Genomic DNA, 16395 nt, shown 5'->3' on the forward strand with positions numbered 1-16395 from the left:
AACGGAAAACTTTCGTTGATAGTTTTCACTGTAATTCATCTTTTTTATTACCAATGAACTTCAATAAAAAAAAATAAAATTGCATATGCAGGAGGTAGCAAGGAAGACTGTCGCCTGCAGCTGTTGAGGGGCTAGTGCAGTGTGTAAAGTATAAAACAGTTAATACAAAAGATGGATTGTCTTTTCAGTTTTTAAGTGTTTCCATGTTGAAAAAGTGTGCGTCTTTATTCCAAAGGTCAACCAAAATACGAGAAACTTGAGGATCAGGAAATCTATCCGTCCACGATTTTATGAAACCATCAAAAGTGGCATCGTAAGTCTTCAAATCAATTTTCGTTTCGTCATTTTCTGAAAAAGAACATTATTTTTAATTATTCTTGTTGAAATGGAATAAAAATGAAAAACACTTATTGGTCCACTTACTGTCAACACACGTATTCGATTGGACGAAAATCTTTCTCGGTTGCTTATTGGCGAGAACAATGTCTCTCCATTTCGCCCAAGGTTGAGGACCAGCCTCAGGTACTTCGCTGTACTTATCGTACATTCTCTTCGCCTCCTCGATATCTCCAGTACTTTTATAAATTTGAAGTTTCTTCAGAAATTCACCAACGGCTTTCCTGCCAACTGTATTAAGCTTACTTCTGTCAACTTTCAAACTCAAGTTCTTTCCCGGTTCCGTCTCTTCCACGGTGACGAAATCCTCTCCAGCCTCGATGCAAACCCTCATGAGGACGTATCTTGCCTGGGAGTGCGCCTGCAGCCAAGTCTTCGTCGAGGGTTCGTACATCTCGAGAGCCTTTGCGCACCCAGCCCATATCAGTGACATCCAATTCACGTAGATTATGTCGTCAGCTTCTTGTCCCGAGTGACCGAAAATACCGAGAACGTCCTTGTCCAGACTCAGGTAAAGTCCAACTGCCTCGGCTCTGCACTCTTCGTAGCTGGAACTGATAGTGCCGAACTTGGAGTCGTAGGTTTCGCCTTTCATGTAAAACTTGTCAATCGGCTTCCCAGTGAGAGGATTCACGACTGTGCTTGGATCGAAATTGAAAGTGTCGTCATTGTCTTTCTTCAAAAGTTTCCCACTCCCATGTCCAAGCAGTTCGTGGAGACCAACCTGAACTTCGAAGCTTGGAACTCGGTGTTTGTGCATCAGCGTCTGATCTTCATCAGACAGAAACATCATGACGTCCTGTTTCATATTCGCCGGAATCACGTTTCCCAAGGAGACGTTTTTAAATCCTTCCGATTGCTTAATTTCATCGTAGTTTGGAATATTTATCCCCGCCGGAATTCCCGAGCCACCGAACGTTAAAACATCAAGGGAAGTAAAGTCAGGCCTCAGAAACGCGTCCTTTTCGAAATCCCGACCCCATGGTAATCTCGGTAAATATTGCTCTGCTTTGTCCACTAAATCGGCAAACTTCTTAGACATTTCTTTATTAACCATCGCCACGAAACCTTCAAACTCTCCACGTTGACCAGCTGGATCTCTGTAAGTCTCGATAAATCCAATGTACGTCTCTATGACTGGAGATTTATCCTTGACCCAAAATCTAGAACCATTTTTGTGCTCTTCGAGGGAACCGCTGCTGAAGTGAGCAATATATCTGTCCAACATACTTTTTTCCGTATTGTTCGCAGCGTAGGCTTTAGCTTTCTCGAGATTTTTTACTACGATCGCCAGCAACTGACTATAGTCTCCTCTCGTAATTTTGAACTGCGAGTCTGTTGACATTCAAAAATATATTATTATATTAAAAGTAACTTAATTTAAAATTTTTTTATTGCGATTTTTTCACATATTTCGATGTTATTTGACCGCTTATTTTACAAAAAAAATTCTCGATAATTTCCCTGTTATAAAATATTTTTCCCGGTCATAAAAAATGTCCAAAGAAAATTATTCTATAACATTATAGTAAATATTGATACCTACTTTATTTATTCAAAACAAATTACAGTAGGACTCCGGTTATCCGAGCTAATGTGGACCGGACCTACCTCGGATGAGGCTAAAACTCGGATAATCCGAATTGTTATTACAATTTAACATTATTATTGTTTAAACAATTATTATTTATTACAAACGGGAAAATAATATTGTATATAATTTAAACAATTTGAATTTATTAAAAATAAACTCATATTTATAAAAAACTAAAATTAAAAATAACGCGGATGACGTAGACTAGACTCAGATAATACAGAATCTCCTACTGGGACACCACCTCGGATAATCGAGACCTCGGATAAAGCGAGCTCGGATAAACGGAGTTTTACTGTATGTTTATTAATCAACATAAGGCATAAATATGTATTATACATTATTTTACTAAACAAAATTCTGTTATTTTCCAAAATAACATCCACTCAAGTGGATTTTTAATAAGTTTTTAATAATTATCAAAATACATTTTTCTTTTGGTGAATTAAGTTTCAAAATAAATATTTATTTATTTTTCTTACAATATAAAACTTTTTAATAATGAGAAATTTCATAAAAAAAGACGGTATCATGTCTCGGATTTTTTTCAAAATTCGGTAAATTGTAGTGATACTGGTGCTAAATTAGTGTATAAATTTTGAATTTGAAATTTTGAATATTAATATTAATAATATTAAATTAATTGATTCAATTATTTCTAATACGAATTATGTGAATTTTTATAATTACAGATGATAATGAAAACTTTGTTTTCCATATGAATAAAAAAAAATTTAATTTAAATAGGCAGAAAAGAGCTTGTTTTTGTAATAACTTACTTTTAAATGTTTCTTCAGATGAAGTTATACTGTTATCATTGCTCTCTTCTATGGATGCTAATCTTATTTCATAAGAGGCAACTCCATTTTCTGTTGTTTTAAAGCATCGGGTATTGTATGATTCTAAGCCTTTGTGCAGCATGAATTCATTGATTAAATCTGCATCTTCCATTGTACAATTGGATGAAAAATAGGTCGTGATTCCTTTATCTCCCAGGCCCAGAGTCTTTAATTTCCCTTCCACTGAAAAGACGATGCCCTTTATTGCATCAAGAATAGATTGAAAATTTTTGGTTTCCTGCTTGTAGGCGACGGATGATTTAATTACATCAACGAATTTCTTCTCCGACATGTTAGGAATAATTTTACTATCGCCAAAAGACTTGTAATTGCCAGCATTCGAGAAGAAGCCGTTTGCAAAAACCAAAAATGCCTGCAAATGTTAAGTAGCATAATTTTAATAACTGAAATAAGCATTTTATGATTTTAAAAAAAGTCTTACAGTGAATTCATCTTCAGAAACACCAGCAGCCAGCGATGATGTCTTTAGACTCTCAATGGACTCTGCCAAAAAAACTTGATGAAGAAGAGCAAAAAGCAGTGGTGACTCCGGAGAAGTTTGTATAAATGTAATGAGACTTCCATTCCAGGCTGCCTGACTTAAATAGTGAGCGTAAAGTTTCTCTCTGTCAGTTAAGGCATCAAATGCTTTTGTACATTCCAAATAAACAACTGGTTGATTATTTGGTAAGGTGTATAAAGAAGTATTACTACTCATTGTTCTATGGTTCCGAATTCTACTGTAAACAAGACAGAAACAATTAATTTCAGTTATTGTAAATTTCAAAAATGTTTAATTTTATTAAATAGCAATTTCCTTTCACAATTCGAACAGTTATTTTAAAATAAACTAAAAATACCATGCACAAGATGGAAAATTTTTTTTGTGCTCAAATGAAACTACAAAAAATATATTTTTTTCCTATGATTTTTCAATCACTGTTTGGATTAGGAGAAAACTTTTTGGCAAATAAATAAGAGTTTCATATAATTGTAACTTTTTGTAAAATTTACAATTTTTAATTCTTAAGTTTAAATTAACGTTAAATAAATAATAGTTTTTGAAACTCTGTTACTTTTAAAATCTTAAAATGTTTTAAGAGATTGCATCCATTTCAAATCAGGCATTAAGTCAACTAACTTCAAATCGTAGATTTACCTGACACTGAATTATATTATTTTATATGAAAAATAAGAAGACACGTATTTTTTTATTTTTCATAAAATTCATTTTTAACGAAGTTATGCGCATTTTAATTTTGAATGATAAAACTAAAAAAAACACTTCTGAAAAATTGTTTTGCTTGTATTTTTCTTCTTTTTAGTGTAATAAAAAAATGTTTTTGGTTGTTGTTGGTAGTTTGGTCTTCTCTAAAATTCCGTTTGAAATTTGCAAAAAGTTTAAAAATTAATGAAACTAGAGATTTTCCGAAAATATTTAAGGTTGATTTTCTTAAAAACCCCACTATTTCAAAGCTATGCCTATAATTTACAAATGACTTTTATTGTTTACAATATTTGTGTAAGTGTTAAATATTTTTTATTTTACGTTTTAAAATATAAATGAAATCATATTAAAATTTTAAAAAGTTAAAAATTTATATTATTAAAATATTTTATAAAAAATATAGTAGTTAATGATTATGTAACTTAAATTTTATTTACATTAAATTCTTTAATTCTTAAGGTTATTAAGAATGAGATATTTTAATAAAAAATTGAGAAAAAATGTCATAAGTTGTAAAATTATTAGTTCAATTTTAAAAAACAGGATTTAAAAAAAAAGTCAAAAAAATGTCTTGCAATTATAACGACAAAGTTTCAAGGAGTGAATATTTATAATAATTTAACATATTTTTAATTAAATAAATTCAATAGATTGCAAACGAATAATATTTCCGTTTCATTGATTTCTATATATTACCAATAAAATTTTTTTAAAAATTCACATAAATAAAAAAGTATATTGATAAGGTAAAAACTAGTTTTTAGTTTAGTTTAGTATAGCTATACTACATTTTTTTAAAAATATTTATTAATAATATTAATTTATAAAGTAAAAGTAATAATATTGAACAATTGAATAACATGAGATTTAAATAATTAATTTTATATTGAATATTTACAAATGCGAATTTAATGCAATAAAGAATAAAACAAATGAATAATTAATTAAAATAAAATTTAAAGTGTATTTAAATAAAAATATTAATAAAAAAATTAATTCAATAAATTAAATTTAGACATTTATTTTAAAAAAAGCAAATACATTAGTTTGTTTTTTTATAAGATTTTTTGATTTTATTTGGTTAGTCTCTTTCACTTGACGTTAGTTGCGATTTTTCGTCGTCTCTTGCGATCTTTGGCCGTCTCTTTTGATTTCTTGTCATCTAATTGTCACTGGATCTTTTGGATCTTAGTGAATAGTCCTTCGGTAACAACTCTTAAAAAACATTCTATTATTTGGCTTTAATTCGAACTGGAAATTTCAAAATTATAATTTTCACAAATGAACTGAAACTTTTTTTTAACCCGAATGATAATGAAATCAGAATTAACCGGCACTATTGCAACTTAACCTATAACAAATTCTTGTATATATTTCGTTAAACTGGTTATTTGACTTTTATATCCTTATCTATGAATTTATCATGTTTTTAGTTTATTTTAATTGTTATGTTACAGAAAAATTTTTAACATTATGATAAAAAAACTTATTCAACCTAACCGATATTTTTCTCTGAGTTAAAAAATAAATTACATACATAAAAATATTAATAAATTAAATGAAATGAAATTTTGGATTAATTTTCTTGCATACATTATATATATAACACACCTTAAATTATTTTCTAAATTTTGAAAATTTCTTTTGATTATTGAAAAAGATGGCTTTACAATTATTGATTGAAATTTGACAGATCTAATAATTAAATCTGATTTACTAAATAATTTAAGCATTATTTAAAAAAAAATTTCATTAATTATTTTCCCCTATATAGTATGCATACGTATGCATCTTTCACCGGAGGGTGTGACAGATACGAAAAATGTCATCTCACTGTCAACTTATTATTTGATTTAAAATAGAAAATGAATTTAAAATTTGTTTACTGTAATTATCGAATTATTTTCTTTTAAAAATTACTTTAATCATAAAATTAAAAAAAAAATAAAAATATTTTTATACCTCCAATCAATTCAAGAAATTTAAAATCAACTATATATATATTTATTTATTTATTTGATAAACTAAAATCTAAAAATGACTTCAGTCACAGGAATCATAATCTCGAATTAAGGCTAACGCACAATAACTTCACGAAGGAGATGCATGAGATAGAAAATGATACGAATATATTTCTGTCCTTTTCCAACTCATGTTTCACGTTCATGGAGCGGTCACACCTCGGCTGCAGGAGCAGTTGCCCATGGCAACCGTGTAAGAGTAAGAGAGATAGAAGATTTTCCATCTCTCTTACTCTTACACGGTTGCCATTGGCAACTGCTCCTGCAGGCGAGATGTGACCGCTCCATCATTGTATTTAGTATTAGGATTGGCTTTAACCTACTTCGTCAGACATTTTGGTTTTTATTTCTCTTTCTATCGTGTTAATTAAAGAAAGACGAAAAAGAAAAGGTTGTCATGGTTACGTATAAGAGTGAGAGAAATAAGGAATGTTTTTATTTCTTTCACTCTGTACGTTACCATGACGACCCTACTTAGATAGTTGAGGTATGGCCGTACCCTAAGGGTACGGTCACACAACTTTTGGAAAAACCATTCTTGTTTTTCTCTCTCCTATTACAGACGCATAAGTTTGTCTCACTCTGCATTTTCCGTCTTTGGGAAATGTAAGAAATTGCAGAGTGAGACAATCTTATGCCCCTGTCTTAGGAGAGAGAAAGACAAGAATGGTTTTTCCAAAAGTCGTATGACCGTACCTTAACGTCACTTTTCAAAATGGCGGCTCGTCGGAAGACATATAAGGGGGCACTCACACCTTTTTGGCTGCCTGCCTGCAGGAGTTGACATGGCAACGTGCAGGAGTAAGAGAGAGAGAGAAAATTTGAATTTTCTCTCTCTGCTATTCCTACACGTTGCCATGACAACTCCTGCAGGCAGGCAGGAGCCCTAATGCATTGAAGTCAATGGAGCGAATCTATTTTTTTAAAAATAACTTTTGAAAAATGAATTTTTGAACCCAACTGTAGTGGTAAAATATTTTCTATTTATTGAAATCTATTTTTTAAAATGATAAAAATTAATTTTTTTATTTTATTATTTTAAAAAATAGATATCCATAAATAAAAAATATTTTTACATTACACTTGGGTTTAAAAAATTAATTTTTCAAAAGTTATTTTTAAAAAACAATATATTGTATGTATGTCTTCCGACGAGCCGCCATTTTGAAAAGTGACGTCACGCAACCTTTCAAGTTGAACTGCCTTATCTGCATTGCAAGCAGCTGAATTTCTGAACGTACCTTTAGTTGGATCATGGGTAAATTTTTGATCCATGACTTGACAAATGATTTACCTGTCAAATTCTGGACACAGTATTTATTTTGATAGTCGTTTTCAAATTACGTAAATTTTCAGTGCCATGAATAATGTCCTAGTTTAGAAAATGTGAAAATTCAAAAATGTGGTCAATCAGTTTTTTAAAAATAATTATTAAAATGGCATCTAAGAAATAAGAACGTCAATTTTTTGACAAAAAAAAAAAGTGTAAGAAACAGTATTTGTGAATATTTTTGGAAAGTGTTTGGCTGAACTGTCAATTTTATCAGTAAGTGTATACATTTTTATATCAATATCAAGTAGACCATATTATTGACATTTTCGGATTTAAGGCATGTGTGTGACACATGTCATCAGCTCAAACAATTGTGTATTTTTTTAATCTAACCTAAACAAATAGTTTCGCTTGTCAAAAGTTTTGTTGGAAAATTTCTCTAATGCAATTACTACAATTAGATTGCATTTAATAATATTCCAGATGTGTAAGTTTTTTTTTCTTATTTTGCGTTGACACACTTTGCTAGGCATTAGTCTATGTACACATACATATATATGTATGTAATAATTATCAGATGTAAGTTTTATCTACCTGTAGTTTCATTAAGCAGCTGTTTCACTTGTACATTGTTTTTTTTTTTTTACTTCAAAAGAAATGTGAATCCTATTATTTTTCTTCTAATTTGTTTTCAAATTTTCATTATAAACATTTTTCTCGCACGTGTAAGTAACTATATTTATGTTTTACTAATTTGTCGAAAATTAAAATTTTATTTCGCTAAATTATTATTTTTAAAATAAAAAGTGAATTTTTAATATTTATTGTCTGTATAAGCAGAAATATAAAAAGTACTATTGAACAAATACCTGAAATTTATGGAAGACAATTATTGGCAATTGAAATTGTTTACGAGGCAATATTTTTATTTCATTTTACATTCTATTTACAATTATAGTTAATTCATTAAAAAGTAGGTTTTAATCTTTACAATCTTAAAACAAATGACCTCATAAGGTAAAAGTACCTATTATGAAACAATTTCGTCAGATTTGCGCAATAACGTTATTTAGAAATAATTTTTTTGTTTTTTAAACAATTTTAGATTCTCGGCAGAGTTAATATTTCAAATTGTCAAGTTACCTCTTTTATGAATTATAATAAATTTTAAAACATTAAGCATGAAGAACAGAATTAAAAGAAATTTTTAATCAGATTGTTAAATAAAAATATTAATTATTTGACTTAATTTGAATTATTAATTATTTATTATAATAAAGAGAAAGTGACTTCTCGACAGTTTTTGTCAATTGGTCGAACTATCAGATATGTGTTTGATATTTTTTACAGTATTTATACAGCGCTACGAACAAAAGTTTGTTTTTTTCTTATCCCAATCTAAACTTTCTCGATGTTATTGATAACGGAATTTTGAGAACATCGTGTAATAACACAGGTCTACAAAGTATATATTTTTTCAGATATCAGAGTGGTTTTCAATATAATTTTATGTGCTGAACACGATCCCGGGTTCGAAAATTGTGTATCACGTCAGAATTTTGAATAAAGTGGGGGTAAAGTTTCCAAAAACCGTATTTTTGAGGGTTTTCAGTATTTTTTTTTCTCCTTAACCTGATGTGATAGAGACTTCTATATATAGGCTTAAATTAAATCTTATGAGGCATTTCATATATAAGAATACGGGGTCATGTCTCGGATTTTTCTCAAAATTCAATAAATTGTAGTGATAGTGGTACTAAATAAGTGTACAAATTTTGAATTTGAAATTTTTAATATTTTTCGAGATATTTACAATAACAAATTAGAGAAATATTTTTTTGCTTTACTTTTCCCTACTAAAAATAGAGAAAAATGTTGAGAATGTTTTTTACGCAAAAAAAACCTTAAACTTTTAGAAAAAAATTATTTTTTTAAAAAAATTTTAATTTTTATACAATTTGCTTCAAAAATAAAATTTGTTTATAACGTTTAAACATGTTCTTCCTCATTTAGAAGCGCGAAAAAAATCATGAATATTGTTTAAGTCATAATCTATCGATGGTTAAATTTTTGAGATGGCATTATTTTCTGTTTTCGAAATATTACAGGGTGTCTAACGATCAGGGAAAGTCAGGGAATTTTATTGGTCAGGGAAAAGTCAGGGAATTTCAGAAAATTTCATTCAAAGTCAGGGAAATTTCTGTAAATTTCTACAAAAATTAAAATTTTTTGTGAATTTAAAAAATTTTTAACCTAAAAAAACTTGAATGGTTTTTATTACCATTTGTTACTACCATTAAAAATTAAGTTATTGATAAATATGTTAGTAACCATATTTTTGTCCAAAGAAAACAGAAATAAGGTTACTAAAAAGTCAAGGAGGAGTCAGGGAATTTTTTTCTGAATCCTTGTTAGACACCCTGTATTAATTAATTAACTAAAAAAAGTTAATGAAAAATGAAATATTTTACGAACAAATAAAATAAGAGTAATTTTAAAAACACCATTAGAATGCTTATCAAAATCCGCATCCAACAAGCCCTATATGAACTATTTCTAATAAACGGGTGTTAAATTAATAATAATTAATAAAATTTATTTAAATAATTAATAACATTTGAAGAAATGAAGATAAATCGTCAATTCTTTTTTTATTTGGAAGATCATCTAATTCTGTGTCAAAAAAAGAATATTAAGTATTACCAAGAATCAAAAATTAATTATAAAATGTTATTTAGAAAAAGACTGAAAAATACCATGCCGAGTAGGTAGGCAGCCCCCTCCAACTTGTGTCGTAGGGTGCTGAAACATCGATTTTCAATAATCATCTGTTAATAATTTGTATTGTTAAAAATGCTCTTTACACTGGTTTTATTTGACACAGAATTAGATGATCTTTCAAATAAAAAAAGAATTGACGAATTATCTTCATTTCTTCAAATATTATTAATTATTTAAATAATAATTATTATTAATTATTAATTTATAAACACTTGTTTATCAAAAATAATTCATATAGGAGGTCCGTAATCCTGGAAGTACCACTTCCACAAAAAAAGTTTTTATATATGCTAACATTTACGGCTCAATTAGGGCTAATTTAGTACCACATGCAAAAATTTAGGGGCCTTTACCTATGTATCTAAAATAACCCTTTGTACTGCTAGCTTGAAGTCAAGTTGGAAGTACCACACTATAGAACCTAAATATTTTTCAAAATTTATTCCATAGGAATTTAGAGCTAATTTAGGGCTCTTAAATGGAACTACATTAAGTGTTCAAAAATGATGCACCAACTTGAAAAACTACCGTGGAGTAGTTCAAACTTAATTTTTTGAAGAAACAAATACTTAGGAATTTAGTGTTTATTTAGGGCTCATAAGTGGAACTACATTGAATATTTAAAAATGATACACCAACTTCAAAAACTACCGCGTAGTAGTTCAGACTTAATTTTTTTAGGAAACAAATACTTAAGAAGTTAGGGCTAATTTAGGGCTCATAAGTGAAATTAGTTTTGGAATCAGTGGATCATTTTTGAACATCTAATTCAGTGCTATTTAAGAGCCCTATGTTAGCCCTAAATTTCTAAGTACTTGTTTTTTGAAAAAATTGAGTTTAAAATACTCAAGGATAGTTTTTGAAATTAGTGGATCATTTTTGAACATCTAATTGGCCCTAAATTAGCCCTAAATTTCTAAGTATTTGTTTCTACAAAAAATTAAATTTAAACTACTCTAGGGTAGTTTTTAAAGTTGGTGTATCATTTTCGATCACTTAATGTTGTTTTATTTAAGAGCCCTAAATTCCTATGTAAATGTTTCTTAAAAAATTAAGTTTAAACTCTTCCGTTGGAGTTTTTGATGTTGGTGTATCATTTTTGATCACCCAATTTAATAATATTTTAGAGCCCTAAATTAGCCTTAAATGCGTATGTGTTTGTTTTTGAAAATATTGAGTTTTAACTAGTTGAGGGTAGTTTTTGTGGTTGACAATTTATCAGTAACTTGGTTGGGGTGGTTTGGGGTGCACTTTTAAAAAGTAAATTTAGTGCTACATATTGAAGAACCCTAATTTATCTCTTAATTCCTATTTGATTATTGTTTGATTAAATCAATTTTAAGTAATTGGAGATGTTTTTTTGTATGTAGGGGTGGTTTTTGAAAATTTTAAATACTCCCAGTTGAGAGCCCTAAATTCCTATGGAAGAAATTTTGAAAAATATTTAGGTTCTATAGTGTGGTACTTCCAGCTTGACTTCAAGCTAGCAGTACCAAGGGTTATTTTAAATAGGTAAAGGGCCCTAAGTTTTTGGATGAGGTACTAAATTACCTTAATTGAGCCCTAAATGTTAGCATATATATAAAAACTTTTTTTGTGGAAGAGGTACTTCCAGAATTACCGACCTTCATATAGGGCTCGTTGGATGCGGATTTAGATAAACATTGGAATAGTATTTTTAAAATTATTCTAATTTTATTTGTTTGTAAAATATTTCATTTTTTATTAACTTTTGTTAGTTAATTAATATCTCGAAAATAAAAAATAATGCTATCTCAAAAATTTAACCATCGATTGATTATGACTTAAACAATATTCATAATTTTTTTCGCGCTTCAAAATGAGGGAGAACATGTTTAAAAGTTATAAACAAATTTTATTTTGTAAACAAATTGTTTAAAAATTAATATTTAAAAAAAATAGTTTTTTTTTAAAAGTTTAAGGTTTTTTGCGTAAATAAACATTCTCAACATTTTTCTCTATTTTTAATAGGGAAAAAGTTATAAGTAAAGCAAAAAAATATTATTCCAATTTGTTATTGTACATATCTCGAAAAATATTAAAAAATTCAAATTCAAAATTTGTACACTTATTTAGCACCACTATCACTACAATTTACCGAATTTTGAGAAAAATCGGAGACATGACCCCGTATTCTCATACGAAATGTCTCTTATATCTTACACTTTAAAGGCGCTCTCACACCTTTTTGGCTGCCTGCAGGTTACCATGGCAATGCATGAGTGCGATAGAAAATTTAAAAATTTAAATATTCAAATTTTTTGTCTCACTCACACTCGTGCGTTGCCATGGTAACCTGCAGGCAGGCAGCCAAAGAGATCTGAGTGCGCAATAAGACTAATATGCGCAAGATAAAAAAAATTTGAAATGAAAAAAAATTAGGTTTTAACGATAGAGTATCGTCGTATAGTGGCGCGGCGAAAAGAGAGAAAGTAGACAGCGTTAGTAGTAGTGTCACTCTCTTCCCCCACCACTCGCTGTCACCTTGCTGCTAGTGATATACCTTTCGTCTCGCACCTTTTCCTTAGTCTTCTTCCGACTCGTCTAGAGGTGCTTCTCTGACGATTGGAAGCAACTCACTCCTGGCTACCTGGTGCTCAGTAGAGGTGCGTCTCTCTGAACACCGGAGCCTTCCTCACTTCCTAGAAGGAGCTGTACTTGTTCCCATAGGCGCTCCTGCGGAACAGATAATACATTCCTTGCATCTGAGACAATCAACGCCCTGTTAATACCATTTAAGTAAATGTACTTTAAAGCAGACAATATTGCATATTCCTCACATGTCTTGGAAGTAGAAAAATCGTTAATACGTACACCGAAATCGATCACTTCCGGAAGAACGAAAGCACAACCCGCCTTACCATTAACTCGTGACTAAGCCCCATCCGTGTAAACAAGTGTGAAGCCAGAATAAGTGTCTCATGACTGATTCAAATTTTGAGTTAGGATCGGAGCTACTCTTTATCTCATTTCCCGTGACCAGATCTGCCTAAACAGTTTCAGTCAATTCATCCCAAGTATAATCCAGATTTCCTGGTCTGACATTTCTAAATGGATTCTGAGCCATATTGAAAACTCGAAAGTACGACGAAACAAGAGGAATTCTTCGATGATAGACCCGTTTCTTCCTGTTCCTACACAATTTCGTTACACGGAGAGAAATAGATGGTAAGAATTTATGATCTTAAGATGGTAAAAAGTAGATGTTATCCGGTACTATCATTATGCTACTCGGTACTATCAAAGATGTTACAAAAAGTATGGTTATGTTACCCATTACAATCAAGACGTTACTCCGTACAATCTGGATTGTTACTGATAGAAACTAGATTGCTGTCCGTATATGTAAGATCAAATATGGTACCTGGTACTATCTAGATAGTACCCCGTACCATCTATTTCTCTCCGTGTAGCAATCTCTGTACCTTAGAAATCAAAAAATTCGCTCTCCATGAAAAGTTCCTAAGTAAAAATCTATCCGTGAGCATTGATCGCCTCAAGCATAGAGAGGGTTCATTCAGTTCCGCAAGAAGAATGTTTCGTGAAGTCGTACTCATGCAACTTAATATAATTCTCATTGCAGAATTTTGAACTCTATCTAAGATAGCCAGATAAGATTCGGCGGCCATACAAAACAGTGGACATCCCCACTCCAAATGAGCCCAGACCAGTCCCCTATAAATCATAAGCAATGTGGAAGGGCTGGCCCCCCAAGATATCCTAGAAATTGCCCTCAGCACATTGACCGACCTCTGTGCCATTTTTGCTAAATGCTTAAAATGTTTTCCCAGGAAAGCTTTCGGTCAAGGAGAATACCCAAGTACATTAAGGATTCCTGCACCGAAACTGTGTCATTATCAAACGACATGGATTTCCCTTCATATTTCTCCCTACACCTCGAAAAGACACAAATCTATGTTATTCGGATTGAAATAGACATACCTAGTTCCCGAAGCCATTGAGATATTATTTCTACCGAGTGTTTCAAAACCTCCAAAGCAACATCTATATTACGGAACCTGACATATATTAACATATCATCTGCAAACATGGTCAGTTTTATTCCCTTAGGCAACTTTGAGAGTATCTTACGTAATCCCAGGTTGAAAAGCAAGGGGAAGAGGACCCTACCTTGAGGTACACCAACCCCAGAAACTCTGTGCTCTTCATTTGACGAAGGAAAAAACAGGTTTTTTTTGACGTAATAAACGAAACAAAATTCAATATCCTATCTGCAACCTCTAACTCAGTCAACTCTTCGTGCAAAACTTCTGGAATGGCAACCAGTTTTTACTCTTTACTAAATATTCCAAACTTCTATGAATGAGTCTCTCAAAGAGCTTACATAGACTACTTTGGTATTTCTCCATTGACTTGGAAATCTAGAACTACATTAAAATCGATTAAATAGATCCAAAATCAAAATCCGTGCAGATTTAGGAAGCTTTTTAATTGTTGTGTATGTTATATCAGCAAGCCCCGGCGCGGTGTCCTTTTTTCATAGGGCAAGAGAGGCATTAAATTCATGCTCAGTAAAGGGGAGATTCATGAGATCACCCTCATCTATCTCAGTCCTAATCGGCAGCTCAAACGAGGCTATTTACGGCTTGACAAGATTATCCTGTAACCCACGAAATACTTTAGAATCAGGGTCGTTACAAACATTAGTAGTTACAGGAGAGTTTCTATTGGGAAAAGACCTAATTATCTACCATATTTTGATAAGACCTACAGAGGGATCAATCTTGTCACAAAATATTTTGAAGGATTGATATTTTTTCTTTCTCAACCGTTTGGTTGGGAGTACTAAATTTTTTTGTCCAACCGTTAAATTTCGCTCAATTGAATTATTTAGTAGGTGTAACCAAATAATTTAGTCTACGTAATAAATACATTTATTAGAATGAAAAAAATGTTCTGTTGACGTAAATAAAATTTAGTTATTTCAACTTACTGTTTTCGTTGATTAAAAAAAATTTTTTTGTAGAAATAACTAAATAATTTATTTTATATAAAATAGTTTCTTTGGTCATTTTTACGATTTTGCATAAAAAATAAGGTATTTTAATACAAAAGAGATGAGATTAATAATAATATAACTTTATTAAATTCATTATGCTTAGACGCATAAACCTCGTTAGGTCCCTTCTCTCGTGGAGCATCACATATTAAGAACTTTACAAATCTATCTCACTGTTGAATTTAAGAAAAAAATTTTATTAATAAATAATTTTCAATTTAAAAATATTTGGGCTTAACCTATATGATTTATAATTTTAATTTTTTTATTAGTAAAAACTATTAAAACCTTTAAATCTCCTAATTATAATAGACTTTAATTAAAAACAAAAAACATCCTTATTTAAATAATTCATTACAATTTTTTACCTTAAAGTTAACTTAATGGCTATGTGAAAAATGAAATTTATTTAAATACCTCGAAATAACATAATATGGATTTATCAACTTTTGAAAACTGACTCCTTAATTATAGTCTTTTCAATCGCTTTTTAAGTATAAACTTATTTGCACTTATTATGCATCAGTACCATAATACAAATTTACATCCATTTACATCATTCAGTACGCAAGATGTTTTATGAGAAACTAAATTTTCATACAAAATTCACAGCCATTCGTTCGTAATTTCAACGTCGAAAGCATTGATATGTAAACAAAATTCTCTTATGCTTATTAATTTAACAATAAAACACAGCTTGGTCTTATGATCTATAAAAACAACTTCAATTTTACAAAATTTAGGTTCATGAGGAGCTTCAATGTCGGAAATATCAATCACTATGTTATTACCATAAGTAATTCCTTTAATTTTAATCCAAGATACTGCTATATAAGATTCGGGTAGTAACGATTTAAATTGAATAAACTCAGAAGAATTCGCGAGATTTGTCGAAATATCTTTTCCGAAAGTCATTTCATCTGAAAAACCGCGGTTATTTAAAAACCTGTCGCACAATTTCAATTGGATTCTCTTTGCTACCGTTGAAGGCAAGTTAACTCTAGAAGTTGTAGCATGAACAATAAGTTTGCCCTCTCTATGTTTGGCCTCATACCGCATACACCAAATGTGAATGAGGGGACCTATCGCTCGCATGATTCTCGGGTAGTGCACCATGAAATGATGTTTCGGTTTTAGAGGTTTCTCGAATAATTCCAAATAAAGCGCATGATGTTTAGTAATCAAATTTTTTAAAGAAATCAACTCGTCTTCAGTGAAGGAC

General features: G+C 30.5%; 2 protein-coding genes across 5 annotated transcripts in view; one reads left to right on the forward strand and one right to left on the reverse strand.

Annotated features, from left to right (window-relative positions):
- Positions 1–19: 19 nt before the first annotated feature.
- Positions 20–5833, reverse strand: LOC127287560 (dipeptidyl peptidase 3-like). The gene is made up of 5 exons (XM_051314558.1): positions 5669–5833; positions 3272–3569; positions 2770–3202; positions 424–1731; positions 20–348 (listed from the first exon to the last, which is right to left on the reverse strand). The coding sequence occupies exons 1-5, from the start codon at positions 5788–5790 to the stop codon at positions 185–187; spliced, it is 2325 nt and encodes a 774-aa protein (XP_051170515.1). The 5' UTR covers positions 5791–5833; the 3' UTR covers positions 20–184.
- Positions 5834–7313: 1480 nt separating this feature from the next.
- LOC127287472 (aftiphilin) overlaps positions 7314–16395 on the forward strand; it is a 33462-nt gene continuing 24380 nt past the window's right edge. Inside the window, exon 1 of one of the 4 annotated variants that reach the window (XM_051314416.1) lies at positions 7314–7624. The gene's annotated coding sequence lies outside the window, so the exon portion shown is untranslated. Of the gene's footprint in view, positions 7625–7715; positions 7839–8045; positions 8077–16395 lie in introns of those variants that run through there. The other 3 variants (XM_051314419.1, XM_051314417.1, XM_051314418.1) reach the window with 3 other exon arrangements.

Source organism: Leptopilina boulardi, unplaced genomic scaffold, assembly GCF_019393585.1.
Source record: "Leptopilina boulardi isolate dan_hultmark-lab unplaced genomic scaffold, ZJU_Lbou_2.1 LbouV2_371, whole genome shotgun sequence".
Taxonomy (NCBI): domain Eukaryota; kingdom Metazoa; phylum Arthropoda; class Insecta; order Hymenoptera; family Figitidae; genus Leptopilina; species Leptopilina boulardi.

Bases quoted from the DNA above. Each gene is read 5' to 3' on its own strand.
- LOC127287560 (XM_051314558.1), bottom strand. From the start codon at position 5,790: ATGCTTAAATTATTTAGTAAATCAGATTTAATTATTAGATCTGTCAAA. The intron at 3,203-3,271 runs GTAAGACTTTTT...TAACATTTGCAG, and splicing joins TTTCTGAAGATGAATTCACT to GCATTTTTGGTTTTTGCAAA. The intron at 349-423 runs GTAAGTGGACCA...GTTCTTTTTCAG, and splicing joins ATCGAATACGTGTGTTGACA to AAAATGACGAAACGAAAATT.